Source organism: Myxocyprinus asiaticus, chromosome 35, assembly GCF_019703515.2.
Source record: "Myxocyprinus asiaticus isolate MX2 ecotype Aquarium Trade chromosome 35, UBuf_Myxa_2, whole genome shotgun sequence".
NCBI lineage: Eukaryota > Metazoa > Chordata > Actinopteri > Cypriniformes > Catostomidae > Myxocyprinus > Myxocyprinus asiaticus.
In genome coordinates, this window is record NC_059378.1 from 39,360,565 (window position 1) to 39,385,913 (window position 25,349).

The following is a 25,349-nucleotide window of genomic DNA, read 5'->3' on the forward strand; positions in this document are numbered from 1 at the left end:
CAGTATCTAGTCTCCTCAGTGCATCCACATGAGAGCTAACAAACTCATTGACTATTTATTCACAGACACTAATTGCAATTTTAAAAGCCACAGGTGTGGGAAATTAACCTTTAATTGCCATTTAAACCTGTGCGTGTCACCTTGTGTGTCTGTAACAAGGCCAAACATTCAAGGGTATGTAAACTTTTGATCAAGGCCATTTGGGTGATTTCTGTTATAGTTATGATTTATAAAGAAGCCAAACAACTATGTGATAATAAATGGTTTCATATGATCACTATCCTTAAATAAAAGACAGTTTTTTTGCATGATCAGTCATATTTTCAAAATCAATGCCAAAATTTCACAATTTCTGCCAGGGTATGCAAACTTTTGAGCACAACTGTGTGTGTGTATATATATTTAATATTTTCACAAATCTTAGTGTTAAATATTAAATGATTATATAATGTATTATTTTGAATTTATTTAAAAATAATAATTTACCCCCAAAAAAAGTACAGCATAAATGTTTTAATTAAAAATGCAAAATTTCTTTAAAATAATTTATTTGAAATTTTAAATCTCAGAATGTCCACTGTGTGTCAAATAAGTGCACGGCTAAACAATTTAAATGTCTCCTGAACTGACAGCTTAAGCACCTCATACAGCGCTGCCCGCTCTAGTTTGTCAGAATGTTCCATTTCTAACATTACCAAGTGTCATAACTCTCGGCTCTGATTCTACGTTAAAGGAAATCTCCCATCTAATAGAGTTTGTGTTAATAGGAGAAACCACAGAGGGTGAATATTTGACTTTAACAGGGGTCACAGCTCAGTTTCCCCCGTGTGTGTGTGTAAGCCTATTTTCCAGGTGAACAGGAGGGCGATTGTGTTAACTCAGGCTTGTCTCATTCATTCAAGCGCTTCGTCTCCTACAGAGCAGCAATCTGATTGGCTGATGCTCTGCCATACATGTGATGACCAGAAACTGTCCGTATGCACATTAATACCAGCATGCAGCCTCAGGCCACACACCACGCCATCTTATCAAACTTTGAAGAAATGCAAAAAATACCTTGATGTATAAAAAAGGCAATGTGAGGTGAGGTTTTTTGGTATAAAGGAATAGTTTACATAAAAATTAAAACCTCATGCCTTACTCGCCCTCATTCCATTCCAAATCTGTATGATTTTCTTTCTTCCATGGAACTTAAAAGCAGAATGTCCATGCTGCTCTTTTCCATACAATGAAAGAGTAAGGTAACCAGGGGCTTTCAAGCTCCAAAAATGACAAAAACCACCACTAAAGTAGTTTACTATGACTCCAGCGATACATTCCACATCTTTGTGTGACAAATTGTAATCATTATTAACTAATAATCTTTTTTTACCACAACTCTCAAATCTCATTCATGTTTGCTTTGGTTTGCGCATTTCTTGTAACAATTCATGATGCACAAAATTTGAAAACGTGCAGAATTCCAAATCGTACCAACGATAATTGAGAGCTACGGCACAGATGAAGATTTTTAGTAAATAATGACTAGCATTTCTGTCTTTTCCACACACAAAGCTATTGTATGACTTCAGAAGACTTGGAATATAGTGTATGGACTACAGTAGCCATATGGACTACTCTTATGGTACTTTTATTGTGCTTTTGTTATTTTTGGGGCCTAATAGCCTCTAGTCCCCATTCACTTTCATTGTATGGAAAAGAGCAGTGTCAACATTCTGCCTGACATCTCCTTTTGTGTTCCACAGAAGAAAGCAAATCATACAGGTTTGAAACGACAACAGGGTGATTAAATGACAGAATTGTAATTTTTGGGTGAACTATCCCTTTTTAATTGCACTGAGCACATTTCTGCATGACTGCACATCCACACGCTACGAGAAAACGAATCAAAGCGAAAACACAGAAGTCGTTTCCGTTCCGCAGTCCATTAAATTAGATGTTTATCCTACAGTGTTCACATCCATCAGGTCGCTTGTGAATTTGATTGAACGTGTACATGGATTAATGCACGCTACGTCTGTTTCCCGGTGGTCCTGGGTGGTGGTGCGATTCCAGAACTCCTCCAAACGTTCTGACCAGAGCGCATGATGTCATGTTACTTTCCATGTCATCTTTCCATGTAAAGGGTTGAACTCTATTGAGTCTGCTTGGCAGTGGAAACGACCTACATACTGTATCATGCTTGACGTTAAATAGTTTCAGATGGACAAACGAGCTTTTCCAATCAGCTAAATTCTGGACATGATTCTTAATGGTGGCGAACAAACTGAATACAATAAACTCAAGCTTTTCAACACTGTTTTATTCATCGCAGCATCTACAACACGATCTGATTTAAAGGAGGATTGGTGTAAATTTGCATGCCTGGTCTGTTTACATTTGACTAAGCCTTTGTACCAAAACAAATCCAGATCAAATTTATATCGCTGACAGCCCTGAAATCCAAAATACTGAACATTGATGAAAAGAGAACACACATCTGGAAGTGATAAACAGAAGATTTGTTTCAACCTGCACACCATTATTGGTAGCACTAGAACAAATCTGTTTGGATCAAAGTTATTATTGTTAACAAAAACTACTGTGGCGACAAAAACTAAACAAAAAGACAAAAAGGTACAAGTCTGTGCACTTAACATCTTTAATTAGGGAAAGAACTACTATCCCATGAAGCACTGAATTAAAAAAGATGGAAATATTAAAATATTGATTTCAAGTCGCTGATTATAACTTTAAAAATAATAAATTTTTATTGCAAAACATTCAGTCATATACAAATATTTAAGTAGTTTGAGAGTAACTTGATTACGTCATTCGAGTGGGCGTTTGCCGCAGAGCTCTTTTGGCGCACTTTTTTTGCCGTGATTCTCTGATTGGAGGTTCGTTTCTCTCCAGGATCATAGGAAATGTAGTTCTTCACCAGGAACTCCACTATTAACATGATTTTTTAAATATCAAGTTGAAATAGTGCAGACTGAAGGCTTCAACAGAATCATGCACCATCGAATAACAAGAGTTATAAATGGAGGAAAAACTAATGCCACATCCACTCTCGTTTCCTAACGTCATCATTTTCCAAAGAGTGCAGTAGAGTGTTTTCAAAACACTCCACTTTCGGTAGAGGAAAATGTGCTCCAGTGAGGATGAGAGGCATAAACACAGCAAACACAATGAGTTTCCAAAAGAAAACATGTTAGTATGGACGTAATCTAAAATTAATACTGAAACACAAATTTAAATAAAACTAAATATACAAACAAAATAAAGATTTATGATTAATGATTAAAACCTATTATTAAAACTATATTTGAAACTAAATGAAACAGATAAAACGATTATAACCCTGATTTGGACTAACGGGTAGACCGATATATCGGTTTACCGATTAATCGGTGCCGATAGTTGCTTTTTGGAACTATCATTTATCTGCAAAAATCTCTGCCTATAGTTGCGGATATTTTTTAAAAATTATTATTCCTTATCAATAAACCTAATCTGGTGAAATATGTATATACAAACTTTTTCATCTGATGAATATATAGACTATAAAAAGCTTAATTTGGTAAATACTTGCATATAGAGTATTGTAACGGAGTAAAGTCCCCGGTGTATTTGGGGCTTATTTATAGCTAAAAGTCCCGCGTTATGCGCCAAATCTGAATTTTTCTGGTTATTATTCAGATTTTGGTTGCACAATAAACTGCATCTGGGATTTTATTCATTTTGGACTATTGTAGCCTCAATATCTGTGCCTGTTATAGTAAGGAAAGACTAAGAAATGTTTTATCATTCTATAAATTGCTTTTATATAAAAAAAAAAAAAAAAAAAAAAAAAGAAAATCATCATCCGATTTAATCGTTATCTGCATTTTCCACCACCTTGATTATCGGTATCGGCAAAATACACAAATCGGTCGACCTCTAATTTGGACAGCTGTTAATCATGTTTTACAGAGTTTGGGACGATCTGAGACATGTGATTATGAGAAAACTCACCTCTTGGGAATGTGCTGCCCACCCCAGGTGATGGTGACTGTGTACTTTCCAGGTGTGTGTGGATGGTACTCATAAGAATACACACCGTCTGAGATGTCTTTCTGTTTTACGGGCTCCTCTAGGCCTTCTACAAGTGAGAAAAGTTTCAAGAGAAACCACTTTTAAATTAATTTATCATTGTATAATTGAAGTATTATCACTGCAATTCTTTTAAGGGAAAGTCTGCACAGAATTACAGTGAAGAGGGCTTCTATAGTCTCGGAAAACGAGACATCTGGAAAGTTTCCTTAAAAGATGAAAATGGATGTTTTATCGCTTTGTACATTTTAGCAAGTGCTTCAGAGAGTATAACAGGAGAGAATGTGTATGTGTGGAGTGAGTAAACGAAGTTAAATAGTTTTTTGCTATTTGGTATAAAGTTACTTACTGGGTCCCTTAACTGTGACCTTTAGATCGCCACTGCCAGCATTACGAGTGTCGACTTTAAAATCAGCCACCTGTCGTACCCTCACGCCTTTGGGCTGCAAACCTCGTCCAGTGGCACGACATGCACTGGGCACAGATGCTGAAATACACACACACAGTAAGAAATTATTGATTCATTGACAATTAATGCAAATCATGCACATAAATTACATTTTGCTGTGTTGAAGCATCACCCAAAAACAGAAGTTCTCAGTTACAGAGGTCACTGTAAACATGCGCTATTCGCAGACGAGACTAACTTTTCCTAAGAGTGAAAGCATCCAATTACAGGGGATTATTGACATGAAGAGAGTAATATTCGGTTGCTTATGTGACAAAAGGGAAAGTCCATATCCACCCGCGTCAGTAACCAAACACAGTCTAAAAACTTGTTTCTGGTTCCCATGGTTAGAACTTGTCCATTATCATAAGCATAATATCAAAACTAAAGATGAGCTCAAATGTATGTTAATTCTTATATATACACAAGAAGCCAACAAAACCAATGAAATGAACACATTACCACCTCAGCTGCACATTGAATGCAACTGAATTTTGAGCCGCTTTTCCACTATCGGGCCAGTGGAGCCAATAGCCTCAGACCTCGAGCCGCGAGACCAAAATCGATCTGTGTTCCCACCATCGGGCCAATAGCCCCGTAGCGCTGCCCTAAAAACAGTCCATAACATGCTGCCCTGGTGCCAACGTCACATACCCCGGCCATTTCATAAGCAAGAGGGAAGCTCAGTTTCGTGTTTATCGAGTTCAATTCATTTGTAAACATTAACTAGCAAGCAAAATAAGTTAGCGTTGACAACTCACCGACTGTAACTGCCATGGTGTCCCGAGTGGTCTCTCCACTAACAGCGGGACGATGTTCCAGCACACCGTCCATGATCTCGAACCATGGAAAGTTCTTTCTTTGGGCACCGCTTTGTCCATTGTGCGTTTTAATGGAGTTGTACTGTACCCGCATTTTTACATTTTTCCCGAACCGTTACCGCTGGATGTACAGCCTGGCAAGTTTGGCGAAACTCCGCCTTTGACATTGACCCCACCTCACTCCCCAGTTGTCCTTATTTGGCCCAAGGGTAATCGGTGGGCCAAAGGCCATTGGCCCTGATAAAGCCCAAGGGCGGCACGCTGAAGCCCCAGAAGTGACAGTGTGAACGCAACTGGCCCTGGCACGTACTAGCACGCCCTCATTTTGCCCGATAGTGGAAACGCTGCTAATATTCTGCGTTACACATGTACATGTATACAGTGTTTTTATCCAAAGAAATCTTTACGTTTTAGAACTACTTTCTAAAACCACGGATTACAGTAAGTATCTTGCTTAAAAATAGCCCATACTGGCATTACTATAACGTGTTGAAATGATACTTGTAATGCGGCCAACAAACCTAGAACTAGTTCATAGCTGTGCAGTAACAGACAATTAATCAAACACCTTGCATCAACCGTCATCTGCCGAATGCATAAACGTAAATGCAAATCTGTCAGCCAATTGGAATTAAGAATTCAACAATGGTGTGGTTTAAGATCCAAACAAAGTCCTCCCTCAAATGACTGTCATTTTCATAACAAGCACCCTGAAATGAATATAGCTGTAACACCACACCTGCAATTAAACACTCTATTATTGCTCTACTATTATGCAACAGAGTGCTCCAACACTTCAAGAACATCAGAATTATGTCCACAGTGCACAAGCCAAAACCCACATCTAGCGTAATAGCATCCCTGACGCAGAGGGACACTCACATTAGGTTCAGATGTGCGGGGCCCATCAGGGTGGAGTTGTGCGGCCCTGTGTCATTCAGCACACAGAGCTTCATTCACCTGGAGCATAACGAAACGCCTGGAATCTTGACAAAATGACTTCCATCAAAACGAACCGTCTGAGACACAAATATAACCTCCTGTATGATGACATCACACACTAAACTCTAAAAATACACGCAAAATACAAGTGGGGATCAAAATAGTCATTTGTTCAAATTAACTGAAAAAGTGGAACAAAATTGATCTTCCAAAGACGCTGCAAAAGATGCATCTACCTTGGTGCCTAGTTTTTGTATTTCAAATTAATTTTAGGCCTTTTTAACACCTTGAGCACAGTTGAGATCTATACGATTGGAAAATATTGCGAGCCGCATTCGAACTCGTCTCTCCTGATGAGCACCACAGCTCAATGTGTAAGAGCACTTGCAAATTCTGAATGCCATTTTTGAAGGAAATATCTTTATTTAAATGATATAATGGATTTATGAAGCACTTTGTTTGTGAAATGTCCTGAAATAAAACTACCTCATGCTGTAAAAGTTAAAAATAGTGGTTAAAACGCATAAGTCGTTTTCCTTTGGGTCTCATTCTGGTTTAATGGCGCATGTGGTTGATTTCTGAGGTTGCGCTCATCAAAACTTGCCCATCATATTTGCTTTAAAAATAAAAAATTAACAGCAACAGTGATAAATATTAATCCAGTGCTAGCACTAAAGCTACTGGCCTTACAAACCACAACCTGTTAGTTTAAGAGAAAAGAAGAAATATATATGAGGCGATTGGGGCTAGTTGTCCAGTGAAAAGTTCTCAATATAGATTTATTATTACAAGTCAATCTCTGTATAGACACAAGTCTTCAATACAAAAAAAGCTATTGAACCTCTTCACTGTTACTGACCAGGAAAGAAAGATACACTTTGTGTGTAAACATTTAGTATACAGTGTGATGGGGCAAGTTGTCACTATGAAATATGCCATTAAACAGCTTTTTATTTTTATAAAGAAACAAAAAAATGAAATGGAAAAAAATCTAAAAGGTAAAGTACGAAAATATCAAAAGCACTGTATATTGCAATTAATACCAGTGTATGAATTTATACAATTAAAAACACATGACTTGCCCCAATACCTTTTCGTTGAGAGAATTTTCCATCTTTTTTATCTAGGACTACTCAAATGCATTTATTTAAAATGCTGATGTATTCAACAGGAGACTATGTGTCAATGCAAATCATGTTGTTAGTTTTAAACCACTGGGAGAAATGATGTAATCCAGTTCAGAAGATTCATCAATATGTTCACCTTTTCATTTTGAACAGTAAAAATACGTCAGATTGTAAAAACAAGCCTGTTAAATAACCAGCATGTGTTTAACTACACAGGAAAATAAATTAAAGTCCAAATGTTAAAACAGAATTGTTGCATGCTACCTGGTTGGGAAAAGTTGCATCACAGAAAAGGAATTTGGTGTTTTACAAGCTTTTTTTTTTTTTTTAAATCTGTTCAGCAGTACAACATGTTCAGTGACACACACACAGATATGGTGCTAGAACGGGTCATTACACAATGCACACACACACGTATGAGTGTGCATGCACAGAATAGACAAAAGTTGTGTCAGGTGGCAAGTAGTCGATGGGTTCTCTTTCAATTGCATTGTCCTCACTGGTTGCACGCAAAAACCAACATATAGCATGACCAGTGTAGTTCAGTTCACAAACGAATCACTCATTAATAAATTGGTCGTTCTCAAAAACAGTCTAAATCCTTGAGTTATCGGTTTGAATCACAGAGTGAATCGGTTGGAGCGGTTTTACTTTCATGTCCAACTCTAAATGAACTATTCTAGTACTTCAAGAAATGTAAATAGAATCATTAGGTGGAATCTGAATCGAAACGAGAACTAGAATTTTTCAATTCATTACAACTACCATACCATTCCTTTCTTACCAAAACACAACAAAAGCAAACAACAAGATACAGTGCGTGTATAAAACCCCTTCATTTGAGTATTAGATGAGCTTTGTGCCATTCACATGCACTAAGCACAAACGGCAGATTTAACAGTATTAGAAAATAGCCTAAAAACTTAAAACCAGGGGGTGGAAATGAAGCCTGACCTTAACGACACCATGGGCCAGATTTAAAGGAGCTGGCAGCACCACACATGCCACAAACGAGCGTGCTGGCGAACTGTGGCTACATCTACACAGCTTTTATAGAAAGTGTAAAGGCACTGCAGACCCAATAACTACATGCAATTACCCAAGTCTTTCTCTATTAGTCCAGAAAGAACAATAATATCCAACTGTATGAGGCAATCCACACACGAGCTGCTGTCGATTCTCTGATAAAATCTGCTGACTTAACACAATAATTCATTTAACATTCCAAATAGGGATGTCCTAGTTTTTTGGAACACAAGTACGAATACCCATACTTCCTTTTCTGTACATGCCGATACCTGCTTTGTGGTGTTTTATTTGTATTTTTTTTGTAATGTTGCCTTTTCAAATACAATACTGTGAGACTGATGATTTGAGGACGGTGTGTTTACTATTTTATTTACCATTTTTTTTTTTTTTTTTTTTTTAACTATTAACTGTCACTGAAAAGACAATCAAAAAAGTAAAAAAAATCTAAAAACCACAAACAAACACTGATTTAATTAAATAGGTAGTCTGTATGTGCCACGTGCTGTAGATAGAATGAGTGCTCTGCTCTCTGTCATCTGCTAAAAACAGAGTGCACGTGATTTTTAAGATGAGGTGTTTTCAGTGTATGACATCACACAGTCACTTTGAAACGTGCAGCACATGCAAACTATATACAGTATTTATCTCATTAAATTGGAGCCTTTGCGGTTTCATAATCAAACTAGAACATATTGCGATTTCAATTTGTGCTCAAAGTTGAAAGTACAAATTGTGCGTTAGATGGTATCAGTTTTTGGTATCAGCATTTTTACAAGTACGAGTGCAGTGTCGGACTCGATGCGACTTTCCTAGTTCCAATTCTAACCAAAGCACATTAATCAAGACAAAAAGTCTTGATAAAGTGTTCCAATTACTGCTACTAATTCCACATTTGACCAATTGCAAGCTTAGAAAGAGGACTCTTATTAATGAGAACATTCTATATTTCATTGGGTAAGGTACCTGGGCCGATGTTGACGGTGAAGGGGCTCTTGGGAATGGCAATTCCTCCAAATGTTATGTTGATGTTGTGGGGACCTGCCTGCACAGGTTTGTAGGTGCAATGGAAGACGTTTTCCCCCTTGTCTTCCATGATGACCTCCACAGTGTTGCTCTTACCCTGAGGGTCTTTAATGACGGCTGTCACTTCACCCACTCCGGCTCCTGTATAATGAAGAGAGAAGAAAGTTCCAAACTTGAGGCCGTCAAAACTTTGGTGGCCGATAAGACTTTGCGAGCCTTCAAAAAAATGGGGGCCTTCAAGACACTTGAGGCCTTTGAGATTTTAGGGGCTTTTAAAAACTCTGGGGACCTTAAAAAAAAAAAAAATGGGGGCCTTTGAGAGACTTTGGAGGCCTTTGAGACTTTAAAAGCCCTTCAGATCTCTGGGGCACTTAAAAAAAAAATAAAAAATAATTGGGGGCCTTCAAGACACTTCAAGACTTTAGGGGCTTTCAAAACTCTGGGGACCTTAAAAACAATGGGGGTCTTCGAGACACTTTGGGGGTCTTCAAAACTCTAGGGGACTTTTAGACACATCAGAAACTATGAAACGGATTTCAAAACCATCTTTTGTTTTAATCAGGCAAGCTTTGAGAGTGTTTAAAATTTGTTCACACCTGCTGTGTAGATGTCAAAGAAGGTTGGTTTGTTGGCAATGTTGCCCAGTGGTTCCAGTCCAGGTCCTTTAGCTGTGACTTTAGTGGGATCACCCTGCGCTTTGTCCACATTCACTTCAAATGGACTCTTTGGGATTTGTTGTCCAGCAAAAAGTACGGTCACCTGCAGAATGCACACAAAACACCACAACCCTATATTTCACAGGAAAAAATCATGTTTATGTTTACACATAATACACCAATTGTATTTACATTTATATGCCTATATGCCAATTATAATTAAATGCTGTATATTTCAGGTTCCAATGAAAGATTGTGATTCATCCTGACCCTGTGAGGTCCCATGACCTGAGGGATGTAGGTCACACTGTATGTCTTCTTGCTTTCATTCAGCACAGGTTTGACCTCTTCTCTGCGACCCTCAGGGTCTTCAACGTAGACGGTGACCTGCCCTTGACCTGCACTGAAGGTGTCCACCGTAAACACAGCGGGACGCATCACTCTGTTGCCCGTTGGCTCAATACCTGCAAACACGATGGATGAAAGAACAGCCTCTGAAAATCGCTTTTCCGTAACTTGGAATGTGATAAGAAAAGTAACATGGCCATTGTAAATCCCTGACTGCACTGCAACGAAAATAAAAATGACATTTGTGTCTCATTTAAATCCTTAAACAAAATACATGTACTTGAGAAGCAAATCTTGTTTTCAAGAAAATCTAACAAAATTAGTAGCAAGGTTTATATAATCTATTAAACATATAGATATTTTTTAGTTTTAAGCATAAATCCCACTAAATATAAAGTCAGCCTTTGCAGAGTAACACTAAAAAATACAGTATGTTGTCACAGGTATTCCATGTAAAACAACGTCAAACATGGTGAATCGGGACACGGGACAAGTTTATTTCAGCTAACATTTCCATGCATTGTTTTAATTTTAGCCCCAAACAGATCCGACAGGTGTTGAATCCATAGTCTTGAGAATATTGCCAACATTTTTTTAAAACTCTGCCTCTGAAATCTTTGTGTCTCGTCCAGACTCAAAGTCCCTCAATGTTTATAAGACTGATGTAAAAATATGTATTTATTGCAGTACTTTAGATGCATGCTATGGACAGGGCAAGTATATACAGAATAAATACTAAGCTCAGGAAACTATAAGCAAGCAGCAAACCCCTTTCCATGCACTGAACAAACAACTTCAGCCTCTTAAAAACCTCCTAGCTATAAATCTTGATTTTGGTTACCACTTAAGGGCCCCTTGTTTTAAGTGCTGCACGCAAGAGCGCTGGTAAAAATGTAGCATTGCCACTCAGAAAAGCAATGATGGCTGTGCTCAAGAGTTTATCTTGTAGAAAGTTCATTTTATTGGCCAGAGAGATTAATTGGATTAGCCATGTTAAGATTACCGGCTAATAAAAGTGTATTTTTTTTTTTGGTGTTTTCTTTGGTGTTCTTGTTGCATTCAATACATTAAATTGTGTGTAGTGGGGTTCAAAATTAAGTTGACTTGTAAAAATACTTGTCTTTATAATTTTTTCTAATTAATTTTCTAATTTATCTTTTATATTTTTATTTAATATTTTTTATTAGTTTTACATCACAATGTTTCTTTGTTTCAAATTTTTCAAAATCCTAAATCTTTATTTCAAGGTTTAATTTAAAGTTTGAATTCCAGGATTCAGACTTTTAAACCCCACTGTGTTATATATTGGCCATCAACCACCCTGCTCTCTAAATATTGGCATCAGCATATCGGTCAAACATGATTGGATAACTTAAGCGTAAAACAAAATGCAACACCGAGTAGGACATCTGTCCGACACTAAAGTGGCCATTGCAAACTTGCATTTTCATAAAACAAGGTAACCTGAACTGCAGCACAAGCATGTGGAATTTGGTAAACCTAGCAGTGGAAAGACATTCCCTTTTGTTTTACAGCTGAGGCAAATCCTACATGCACATAGAAACCCACAAACAACGACCCACAAAACCACATGCAAACCTCCAGACTCATAAAACACATTATTTCCAACCAGTTATTCAATTTGCTACTGAAAACAAAAGCTCTACACAGTACACCGGGAACGCACATGATTGTAGAAACAAGGGTGACTTTGTTGTAATTTAAATGAGTTTGTATATTTGTGTAGTACTTTCAGAGAGGAGATAATCCCTTAAATGGAAACATAATTGTGACGCTTTTATTCTGAACCTTAAATTATCCTGACTTTCGGCTTTGTAGAGTCGGCACCCTGGTGAAGATTTCCCAAAGACTGCAGATGTCACAACCCAACCAGGAATTAGTTAATTATAGCATTCAGTCACGGAACATTTGCACAGGTCACTTCTGGAGTGGGAGTCATAATTTAAACTCATTAGCTACTAGTTTTACTGATTTAGCCAAATTTATAACAGGTAACAGGCACATTTTCACACTATACATCAATCCTTAACCTAGGGGAATTTTGTATTTTCACAGCACTCATTTATATGACCAGACCCAAAAGGTCAATGCTATAGGAGGGCCAAAAATCTTCAATTAAATAATGTAATAAATATTTAAATAAATAGTTGCAGAGTGACGTGCCAATAACCCTGAATATTAAACGACATGAAGCTAATTTTTAAATAAATAATAATAAAAAAAAAAAAAAAAGTAAACCTAAATATGATCCTAAAATAAAATAGATGCAAACTAGTGCTAAAATTAAATACAAGGTACATTTAGTGATTTATTTAGTGATTTAATGATGAATGATTTTAATAGATTAACAATTAGTGATGGACCAATATTGGTTTTTAAAGATCAATACAATACTGATTATTTGTCCAATAACCGATATTATACTCGTTTTATTTTTGCTTTTAGGCTAAATAACAACTTAATCGTTTGTCACTAACCTCTAAAGTGAACTGCTTTACAAAACTAACTTTGCATACAGTCTACAAATAATTAATTTAACTAGTTTTAGTTTAAATTAGGGCTGTCAATCAATTACATCTTTTGGTATGCTGTCGCAATTACTCGCATGCATAAATATTTGCTGAGAAAGCCCCTCAAATGACAATAATATATATAATGATTAATTATAAATAGTTATATTTAAATAATTATAAAATGTATATATAATGTATTATAGAAATAAAAATACAGATATTAAAATGCATTACATTATTTTGTCACACAAGTGACACATTAAAAAAAAAAGACAATACAAAAAGTGGCTTTAGAAAGCAATATATTGTTTATTTGCATATTATTGAACATAAACCTATCATTGGACTACAGTTCACAGCAATCCATTTTGCAATTGAATTCGTCTGCTCTCGGTAAGTGTGGTTTGTTCTCTGTCTGTATAAGATTGCGCATTGCCTATACAGAGAGTTTCGCTTACTGCCCCCTAAAGAAAACAGGTGGTACTCAATTCTTGGATTGCTCAGACAGAAGAATATTCTGTCTGATATTAATTGCATTAATTTAACGCTTTATTTTGTATATAATAGTCACATTGAATTAATGTTTTAAATTGACGGCTCTAGTTTAAATAATTGTTCAAAGCCCCTCACTTAATATTTAAAATGTAATGTCTTGTGTCTAACTTTATCGGTAAACCTGATATTAAAAGAAATGATAACCAATTAAGGGGAAAAGTGTAAATATCGGTTAAAAATATCGGTCAAACCAATTATCTGCCTATCTCCATTAATGATTTCATTATGTATTTAATGTTTTATTTTAATATTTATTTAATTTTGAGTACATTTGCCCCTTCACACAAAGCAGAAGACTTCATGAGCACTTTCAAGTCAGGTGTCTTTTAGTTCAGTTCACTGTGATTGTTAGTTTTTGTTTAGTTTTCATCAGGTATTTTCTAGTTTAAGTTTAGTTTTTCAAAATATTATAAATTTCTCAAATTAGTTGTAATTAGTCGTATTTTTATAGCTACCAAAGGTAAATGTTAACTGAGATATTCAGATTTGTTTGATCCTGATAGATTTAATGCGGTAATCACATTTATCCAAATTACATTTATAACTGTTGCTGTTTCAAATGTTATTAAAAAAAAATCTTGTATTAAAAACAAAACCTAAAATGTATTTGTGGTCATTATTTAATTTCATGAAAAGTCACAATTTTTTTCAATTTTTCCAATTACATTAGGTTTTACTTTTATTTCAGTTAATAAAAAATGTTTGCATTTAGTTTTTTTACAATAACAACACTGCCCCACATATGTCTTTGACGTGTCAGTTAATAGAGAAAGTCTCTGACCGTTACGCCCAGTTGCTTTTGTTGAAACCGTAAAAATCAGACAAGGTTCAAGAGAATTACGATGTTCTGAAACCAGAGTGACACTTCCAACGAGCCGTGAATCACAGATATTTGAGTGATTTATTGATATGGCACTTCAAAAAATTCTCGCATGATATCTTCTTGTTACTATGTAAACAAAAACAACTGGACTACACAGTTACTGTAGATCAGTTTCACTGAATGTGACAGATTCCTTTATAAAACTCATATTATTAAGACCACACTAAAAGCAGAGAAAGCATCTCTCACCTGGACCGTAGGCGCGAGCCTTCTTGGGGTTGAGTTTGGGTTTTAGTGGCGCGCCAGGCTTCAGTTTGGATTTGGGGAACTGTGACAGATATGTCATAACAGACTGTTCATCCACACTGGGGTCAATGATTTCCTCAGGAGCGATGACCTAGAATGAGAGACAATGTGTTAAAGGTGTTTTCCATACAACTGCAGTCTGTCAAGCCCAGAAAAGAACTTTTTTTAAAATAACTATTGTATTAGCTTACTTTTAGAGACCGTGGAGAGATCACAGCTACGGTATGAATAAGTGGACAGTTATACAGTGTTGCCAAGGACAATGGTCATTAATCAGAAATATTTCACAGCCGAATTATGCCACTGACCAATCAGAATGAAGTGCTGTGTAATAAAGCGTAACAGTGTCTTGGTTCTGGAAGTATTTTTCCCCATTCATATTTTCCCTAGGGATTTCATAAAAACCTTCGTACATGAGTTCTAGCCATGAACCAAATCAACCAGCTCCAAGGTGAATCACAACATTAACCCTCCTATTGTATTCAGTCAAATAAATTTTCCTCATTTAATAAAAATGGTTTCCTTAATCTGTACAGTGCAAGACTTGGTGACTTTTCCTCCATTTGCCAATTGGGCTCGATTTGATAAGTCTAAGTGGTCATTTAAAAAAACACACCTCTGGTATTCGTGGTCAAAATTGACCGACCATTGAAAATAATAGGAAAGACCAAAAAACAGAGCATTTTTTAAAATCTGTCAAATAGAATCAATAAATCAGATACAATGCAGAAATTACAGACAGAAATTACAGGGTGAGACTCTAAAACATTCTCAGTGCAAAACATACACACCCACTCACACACAAATAAATTAACTGGTGAGACTATAAAACGGAGCTTTTTTTTTTTTTTTTCCATTTGTCATAAAAAAACAAAAACAATAAATCAGTCACAATGCTAACCACACTCAGAAATGAAGGGGTGAGACGATAACACTCACACACACTCACACACTTACACAACCAGGGCGTCAACAAGTGGAGCCTTCTTTTGGTCATTGTTGGCATTACAAGTCTTATGTTGTTTTCAGAAGCAAATGTTTATTCTGGTTCTTCTGATTTATACTTGAATTTTCTGAATTTTGCAATTCATTTCTGTTTCTTGATGTTAATTTTCATGATTTATTAGGCATTTATTTTGAGTTATTACATTTTTATTTTTGAAATAAATTATTGGTAGAAAAATGCTTATTCTGAGTCTTCTTTGTAACACCATGGTCAGGTTTGATTGCAAGCATAATGATATTAACTGCAAAAACTGACACTTCAAATCAATGTTTAAATGCTAAACTTTGACAAATGTCTATGCGCATCCAAATGCATATCTTGTGATAAAATATAAAATTAGGTTACAGCAAGCTACAGACTACATAGTAGGTGGCTGCAGTCATCTACTAGCTGTTACTGGCATGGCATGTTCAAGTCATGTTATTTATATTTTGTTCACCAGATAGCAGCAATTTGGCTCCAATTTATGTCACATTTTCATATTTTCTTCATGTTTCAACTTGAAGTGTAGGTTCTGAATTAATTCTGCAAATTAATAGTAATGGAAATTTACATGTAAATACGATCAAAATAGCAAAAATCCCAAAAGAAATGCATAATTTTATTCTCACTTCAGGGAAGAAGAAATGGCATCACTATAAAAAATAAAGGGTTACACGTCTGACCCTTCCAGTCAAAAATGACCATGAACACCAAAGGGAGGTGCCCTTTTTCAATTACAACAGTTAAAAACTTTGATTAGAAGCAAAAAAGTATTTAACATTTCTGAGAAAAAAAAAAACACATAAGGGGAACCACAATCCCATGAAGATTTAGACTTTGAATCTACTTCACTTAGATCTTAAACTAAAATGAATTTATTGAAAAGACATGAGTCATGGGTGTCCAAACTGAACTTGATTCATTTAAAGAAACAATAGTGAAAATTATGCAGGAGATTAATCGGATTATATTTCTGTTGATTGGGACAGAACACACATGTGTTTGCTGAGGAGTGATTAAGGTGTGGTGAGTATTGTATTAACTTTTCAAAATTTGACTACCTCCTCTTAGGCAAACAGTGTGGCCTTTACCGGTAGATTTTTCCCACTCTGTGCATACAGAGTACACACCTAGCAGACAATAAATACATTAACATTATTACTTCATAAAGATCCCACCCTTATTCTTATCTACCACTGATATTTGCCTATTTGCATGAATGGGAAAAAAGGAAAATGCCATAAACACCTTTCAGTGTACTGGGAACCTTTAAACACTCTTGACATATCTGTGGTGTCTTTATGGTGTTGCTGATGCTAATTCAATGGCTATGTTTACATGCACTAATTTTCATCAATCTGAATAAATGTAATCCAATTGCAGATTCCAAATGTATGGTTTATATGTCCCCTGAACTTTGCAATCTGATACAAATATTTGTTAACATGTGCATTACATGTATTCCGAACAAAACTTCTGTGCATGCGAAGAGCGTCAGTCGTTGCGTTCTGAAGCGGAGAAAGGCTGACAAAGTGAGAATGGCACCAAAGTCCGTAATAGGTGTTTTAGATTTGTTGAGATATCTAAAAAAAAAAAAAAAAAAAATAGGCCAGAAAAGCTTTCTTCTTATGTTACTCACTCTACTTGTCAAACGAAGAATTAGAAGCAGCATCTAATTTACCCTGTCTGACTTTACCATGTATTTGCCTCATGCCCATTCCTCCTCCAATCTAACTGCAGGCATCTCTGGATGCGAGTATGAAGTAAAGACAGGTGGGTGAGAGCTGACCTTAAAAGGAGTTTACAGATGTGGAACGGAAACAAAATAATAGGGACTTTAAGCAACATCTGCGGACGGGACGCTACGCAAATATCACTAAGCAATAATGACGGCGGAACAGAGCATTTAATCATTCAAGAAGAAAAAAAATGTAGGCTATTCAAAACAGCAAGAGAAGTGATGCTCACAGTGTTAAATAACTGTCAGAAGAAGAGTTTTACTCTTGTACAATATAAATAGCCCACATCTAAAACCTAGATATTATTATTAATAGTCTAACGATATTTGAGTTTTTTTTTATTCAAAGCCTATAACCATGTGTAAATTTAACATAAATTTTGAGGAGGATGTTTAGGCTATTTACTGTGTTCACTTGGCATCATCTCTTGTAAAACATTCTAACCTTTATTTTCTTAATCTGTCACATACGATCAACTGTCACTATGGCAAAGAAATGCTTTAGAAATGGTTTCGATATCAGGAAGCGAGTGATGTCGCGTACACACAATGGAACACAGAACGCTGTAACCGCACCCGTTAAGAATGACAATTCTTTTTTGCTTTGTGATGTCATGAAAGAACATATGTGCCCTGCAGAATATTCAGTGTGAGCCCACATACCTTTAATAATGCGTTTTGTCATTGCACATGTATAAACATACATACGCAACACATCTCTGCACATGAGCGCAAGGTATTTTGAATACGATTGAGCTACATGGCTATTATTTTTATTTTAATCGGATTATTTTAGGTCTACACCACCCCCTTCAATCGGATGGAAATTTAATTAGGATCCAGCTCAATCGGATCATTTTTGTGTTTAAATGCAGGCTTTTCAATCCGGATAAGTCGGATTCTAAACTGATTATTTGGTTGCATGTAAACGTGGCCAATGAGGGGTCATAGATCTCTGGCTCACCTGTGGAATTCCAAGCCAGTCGTCAGCGAGCTGCATGGCCTCTGTGGCATTTTCCACGGGCTTCTGTGAGTCCCAGATCTCCCAATCAGGACACAGGCCTCAAAAACAAATGGCAAAACATTTCAGAACTGTACATGCATAAAGATCATCAAAAGCATGACAAATGGAACAGTTATTTTATAACTATACAAGTATACATTTATAATAGAAGTATAATAGATGTATACATTTATGAGGGTGCCATAATTATGTTGTAGATCGAATAATTGTCACCAACTTTGCCAGTATTTTCTAGGTCTGAGTTTGAGTGGTCGGCAGTATTAGATGGTTGACAAAGTGTACTGTGTGGTTACTAGACATTTGCTATGGTGTGCTGGATGGTTGCTAGGGCACAACTATGTGGTTGCTAAGTCCGAGTTGGCGCTAGGTGCTTGCTTTGGTGATTGGGGTTGTTATGAAGCCATTACTAAGTGGTTGCTAAGGTCTACTGAGTGGTTGCTAAGTCCTTACTTAGTGGTTGCTAAGGTCTTCTAAATGGTTGCTAGGGTATAACAATGATGTTGCTAAGGTGTTCTGAGTGGTTGCTAGGTGACCGCTATGGTATTTGGGGTTGTGAAGCCATTGCTAAGTGGTTGCTATGGTCTACTGAGTGATTGTTAAGGCATTCTAAATGGTTGCTAAGGTATAACAATGTGGTTGATAGGTGGTTGCTATGGTGTTTGGGGTTGTTTTGAAGCCATTGCTAAGTGGTTGCTATGGTCTAATGAGTGGTTGCTAAGGCCTTACCTTAGTGGTTGCTATGGTCTTCTAAATGGTTGCTAGTGTATAACAATGTGGTTGCTAAAGTGTTCTGAGTGGTTACTAGGCAGTTGCTTAATACTTGCTAAGGTGTTCAGGGTGATTCCTAGTGCATAACTACGCAGATGCTAGGCCGTAACCAAGTGGTTGCTTAGGCTTTGTGATTGGTTGCTAAGGCCTTCTAAATGGGTGCTAGGGTATAACAATGTCGTTGCTTAGGTGTTCTGGTTGCTATGGTGTTTGGAGTTGTTGTGAAGCCATTACTAAGTGGTTGCTAAGTTCTACTGAGTGGTTACTAAGGCCTTACTTAGTGGTTGCTAGGGTATAACAATGATGTTGCTAAAGTGTTCTGAATGGTTGCTAGGTGACCGCTATTGTATTTGGGGTTGTTGTGAAGCCATTAGTAAGTGGTTTCTTAGGTCTTGTGAGTGGTTGCTAAGGCCTTCTAAATGGTTGCTAGGGTATAACAATGTGGTTGCTTAGGTCTTTTGAGTGTTTGTTAGGGCCAATCCTAAAATATGCACTAAAAAGGCCTTCCTCACATTTGAATTTGTAACAATGATACTTTAATGTTGTTTCAAACAGTTCTGCAGTGTAAGATTCACTGTCTCTACACAAAAATGGACCAAACAAACCTAGCTGTCCAAAAAACACAACAAATGTTTGCATCCCAACACTTTCACCTATAACTCAAACATCAGCACCTCCAAACCCTCACCTGGAGCACAGCTGTCCACCAGAGCTCCCAGCGCCCTGCCATTCCTCCAGTCCTGACTGAAGTTGGTGATGGGGAGGTCAGGCACTTTGTTCTGGATCCAGCCCAGGAGTCTCTGCTTGGGAGTCTGTTTCTTGGCTTCTTCGTCATCTTCATCCTCCCATACAGGCATGGAGATGGAGTAATGGAGAATGAGGGTCCATACCAGACCCAGAATCAACTTCAGATTGCCATCCACAATTGCTTTGCTGTCTGTTGGATACAAGGAGGAGGTTAAATAGGAGTGTGATATTTGGGTGAATTTTTGGAAGAACGATCACTTTAAGATTACATTTAATAGGAAAATTAGATAAATGAGCATTTGGTTTAATACACTTGAAATGTTTCCAGGAGTTTTCACAGCTGTTAGTGATTATTAACAGTACGAGAGACATCACTGTCAAGGGACATGTTCACAAAACAGCTCTAAGTGGCCGGTCCAGACCTCGCCCTCTGGTTGAGTTTTTAAAACTGCAGGCGTGTTTGAGGGTGCATTATGCAAACGCACTCATGCTCAGTGTCCTGTACTATCAGCGCTCTTCTGCAAACATCCTCTCTGCTCACAGTAGAACAATAATGCGAGATGAACTTTAGCACACTGCAGATCAAAGCAAGAATCAGAGCTGAATATGACAGAAAACACAGCTTAATTTGCCTGAATTCAGTTTACATCATTCACAGAGTACAAATGTGGCCTCAGACTTGCCATAGCAGAACTCTGACTGACTTTAAGCTGAAGTACATAATGTCTGCGCTACTAGAGTCACCAAACGGATTTGCAAAAATAAACTTAGTTTTAAAAACAGCATTCTGAATCCGCCCCCGTCTGCCATTGGTCAAACAAAGAGACAGTCCCGCCCCCAACTCACGCCACTGCTCAAGTCGATGTAATTGTGTTTGTATAAAAGGGTTGCTTAAAACAAACAGAGGACATTTTATAGTGCTGACAAATGGCTTACTTATACCGTAGATGTCTCTGCATTTTAAGCTGGGATTTGAGTATTTTAACACAGTAAAAGTTACATACTTCAGCTTTAACAAAATTTTTACAAGCTTGACAGTAGCTTAGTGGTTTTCAAAATAGCGTAGCTTTTCCAGGTACTAGCTATTTTTTAAAGAGAAAAGACCCTCTTTAATAGACTGTTCTATGTTAACTTAATGTTGCACAGTAGCATATACCGGTGCCATAGTACTACCATAGACTATTGCTTTATAATACTGGCAGCACCAGTGTTTGATTAAATAGTTGCATGTACATACCTAATGCTTAAGCAGAGAGACACCCACCAAAGACTGCCACCTCTGGTGGCCGTTCACTCTGAACGCATCCGTCTTTTTCTATGTAAGCATGTGCTAGACGGGCTTCATTGAGAGTTGTGTCTTGCTGTTTTTTTCAGTATCTCTTGCAGTAATGATGCTTATTTTTTTAGATGTTGTGTCAATTTAGACATTAATAAAAAATAAATAAATGTAAAAGCATCGAGACATCCGCCTTCTATTGTATTTGTTGCACTGTGCGTGTTTTAGCCCAAGAACGGAAGTCACCATCAGTGCTTGGCACACAAACATTTTAATGCTCATTTAAGCATTTGTATGAGCATTTTATCTTAAGTTTGAAGAATGTTCCAATTTTAACTTGTAAGCTTTTGAAAAAGCTGAATGTATGTGCTTGAAATGTAAAAATGACCTTGTAACCCTGGTACACTCTCTTCAGGGTCATGTTTATCAGTCTGATGCCTTTATCGGTTCAACGAGCCAGACTTGTGGAATGTTCTGGCAGCACTTGGAAAAGGCGGAATGGAAGCTTTAGTGAATCTCTGGACTGCTAGCCATGGCCGAGCATAATTCATTAGCACTGGACTCCAGGGATAAAGCAGAGGATCCCATTTAATGGGATCTCCATACGCCCCTTGTGAGAGGGGAAGAGCTCTACAATAGAACAACACTACCGCCGATTGTTCACATTCAGGGAACTACTGAATGAAGGTTGACAGCAGGAGCTTAATCAAACTAGCTTCATGAATAATGATAAATACCAGCAAGTTTTGGAAAGTTGCAAATAATATAACGTGCACAGAGGTTGTTTTTAAATGTTTATGCTAGGAGAACATTAAGAAGGTGGAGGAAAGCTGAAAAATAAAGTACAACAGTTGAAAATTCTCCCCATCAGAGACACACATTCCAACTGGATGATATCAAAAGAGGGGAGGATAAATCCAAACAGACATCTAAAAACAGTGATTATGAAGGTGTCCAAAAACTACCATAATCCAATTATAAAAAAATATGCAAATGATCAGTGGCACACAACACCTTAAAATGAGTCAGTACGTGCCCACTAAAAATGGGGAGGATTTAGTAAAAAGCAAAGCCAAAAACTATAAAAGTCCAAGAGGATTAGTCCGAGATGGTGGTGAGGTTGACACTTCAAACTATTGCTTATTTTACCTTACAATACACTTTAAATATACCAACATTTAAATACACACCAACATTTTTAGGCCACATCCACACCAATTCATTTAAAATTTTGTTCAAAACGCTCCGTCTTAAGTGGAGGAAAATGCCTTTCCAGAGTGGATGAGAGGCGGTGTAAACGTAGCGAAATCTATGCATTTTCAAACAAAAACATATTAGCGTGGACATGGCCTTAGTTATATATTTAACGGTAATCTTTTTGGAAATAGCATTTGGAGCAAGTGAATGAGAAAACGGAACGTATTGTGGCATTATGTCAATGTTCTATTTGACCAAAAAGCAAACTCAAAACAAGCTATGGAAAGTCTATCGCGCGAGACCGAAAATGCTCGCCTATGCAAAGAATTTTGCATTCCACTGCACACAAAAGTTCAAGTCTTGCGAAACCTGGTGAACTCTGACATGCAAACTGATGCGAAGACATGTGACCAATAGAAGATCGAAACGCCACACACTGACTTCTTGGCTCAATACAAAGAATACTTCTCAAAGCTGTGTTTTTATTGTTGCAGGAAAGTGAGTAGATGGCAAGCTATATTATAGCATTTTGAAAATAATTTGTTATTTGTGATATCATTTATTGAAACTAGAAGCCTTTAAATGTGACATCTCATTCTGTCCATTGTGGTGTCTGTATAAGAGCGCAACATTGCCCGCCCACTTTTCAGTCGTCTTGGTTCCGTAAGTATTTTCCCATTGATTTTTTCCATAGGTTTTTCATAAATTTCTTCATAAGAGTTCTAAATCATGAACCTAACCAACCAGCTCCATAATGAAAAATATTAAGATGAGTGCAAATAAGTAGTTTGTGAGTGTAGGGAGAGCAATTCGACTGAGTCAATTATGGAAGTGGGCGGTCACTGCAGAGCTCTTTTGACACATTTGTTTTCCAACTGATTCTCCAAGCGGTGGATTTCCCACCTCAGGATCATGGGTAGTGTAGTTCACCACCACAAATACCACTATTAATCACGATATTTAAAAAATAATTTGAAATAACATGGACTGATGGCTTCAACAGAAGCATATACCATCAATTAACATCCCCAGAGCTCACTGTAGGTCTGTCTTTAAAGGTTTATAAGTTATCATTAAAAATCAATTTGCCTATGAAGAAAATGAAAGGAATTTTTACTTCCAGAATCAGACTATTGCACTCCGTTTCGCATGCTTGAAGCCTACTGACTGCGGCTTTATAAGTAAAACACCCAGTGTACAGCCTCCTTTTTTGCAGGAAAAATAAAGCTTAATAAAATTATTGCACAGACTCATCTTGAAAACATGTGTGCAGTTCCAAGCATTAACAAGGGTCAAGTAGGGTTTGTAAAGGTTATAAAACCCCACAAGCTTGTTGAGCTCTCATTCTCCTGGTGCCTGGAGCTTTAATATTAATATCTCCTAGGAAACGGCCCTACATAGATCAACAAATGTTTATTAAACTGAACAGTTATCATCTGACCATCTGTAGCTTGTTCCTCCCTAACATTACGTGCCATCATGGAGGGTGGCCAACAAATATGACGCAATTCCGAACTTCAAAATCAGTGTCTGTTGACTGGGAATCAAATGAGTTGTGTGCTCAATCAATCTACTGCATTCAGAATGGGCCATAAAAGCCAAGAGCCACGCAACGACACTTTCTAGTTCTCATATAGTGGTAAAGAATAGAGTAATAGCATTTAAAACATCAACTGGCTTTCTAGGTTTCAAAATTCAATTCAAAAATATGAATTAGCTGACCCTTTCACAGCAAATGTTGTGAAATTGTTTAATTGGTAAATAAGCAAAATGAAACAGACTGACCATACTGTGCAATTGCGCAACAATCGGTCAAAAGTTCTTCAGCTGAAGTTGGTCTGTTTACCGAAATTCTAATCATTTCCCCCAGTGGCCCGAAGCTGGAAGTGTTGTTGAACTTGTTGGCACGTGAGAGCTCCAGTTTCTGCAAGTAGGTATAGCTGCAGCCAGAGATCTCCAAATGGGGGTGGAATCTCCAAAAGAGGGCAGAGTTACTCCAAAAGTGGGTTTGCCCCATTTGGAATTGGCGCGTCACTTCCACCTACAGTTAAGGTTAGGGAAAGGGTTAGATTAGGGGCTCCTATATCTTTGCTGGCAGTTTAGATTAACCGCCCCTTTTTGGAGCTGTGAATGCAGCTATATCCTTCTCAGTTTCTGGGTGAAATGTCCAAAGGGTGGCACCAAAAGAGAGTTGTACTTTTAGTTGTGAAGGCCATAATACAGTCAACAGGAATGCATATATGATTAACGCTACCCCTAACCCAAATCTCAATCCTAAATCTAACAGTGTAGTAAAATCCTTCAAATCACGCTCAACAGGACCAGAAACAGTGCTCGTGCAACACGTCGTGTGCTCACGGTTGAAACGATGCAAAAATGTCTGATGGTGGATGGCGCTTGTCAATATTTTGGCAGTATGGGATTACTTTCAAGATACATGAACTGTGGAAGCAAAGCGTCAATTTCCTGTGTGATCGTGTTAAAATTAATAGCACCTATTTTAAAAGCGATAGTTCACCCAAAAATTACAATTCTATTATTTACTCCACGAAGATGTTCCAAACCTCTTTGACTTTCTTTTTGTCCTTTTGAAGCTTGACAGTCCCGTCACTGTAAACTTTCACTGCATGGAAAAGAGCAACTTGAATGTTCTTCAAACCTTAAACTAAATGTTCAGAAGAAATCTAGGCCATTCAGAATTGGAACAACAGGAGGGTGAATAAAAGATTAAAGATTCAGAAGACAAATAAAATGGGTGGAAGTATAGTCTTTTCATCATCCTAACTGCAAAGCAGTACTAAGGTGGGAACATAACCATGTGGTATAAATAATTACACCATTATTTCATACTTTCCCCTCGCTGGCGTGTCTCCCATGGCTCTGCTGTCATGAGATTAGGTGTGAAAAAGAGGCACGACTGCAGAA

At 37.3% G+C, this 25,349-nt stretch overlaps 2 protein-coding genes across 2 annotated transcripts in view; one reads left to right on the forward strand and one right to left on the reverse strand.

The window, feature by feature from the left end:
* The window catches only part of aldh4a1 (aldehyde dehydrogenase 4 family, member A1), a 398,306-nt gene that overhangs the window by 206,941 nt on the left and 166,016 nt on the right, over positions 1-25,349 (forward strand). The window lies entirely within an intron of this gene.
* LOC127426016 (filamin-B) overlaps positions 1-25,349 on the reverse strand; it is a 122,172-nt gene that overhangs the window by 53,206 nt on the left and 43,617 nt on the right. Inside the window, exons 2-9 of the mRNA XM_051672441.1 lie at positions 19,893-20,141; positions 18,377-18,474; positions 14,630-14,777; positions 10,391-10,584; positions 10,061-10,223; positions 9,405-9,605; positions 4,424-4,561; positions 3,997-4,123 (exon numbers count right to left, since the gene is read on the reverse strand). Coding sequence (XP_051528401.1) covers positions 3,997-4,123; positions 4,424-4,561; positions 9,405-9,605; positions 10,061-10,223; positions 10,391-10,584; positions 14,630-14,777; positions 18,377-18,474; positions 19,893-20,141 — 1,318 coding nt within the window. The remainder of the gene's footprint in view (positions 1-3,996; positions 4,124-4,423; positions 4,562-9,404; positions 9,606-10,060; positions 10,224-10,390; positions 10,585-14,629; positions 14,778-18,376; positions 18,475-19,892; positions 20,142-25,349) is intronic.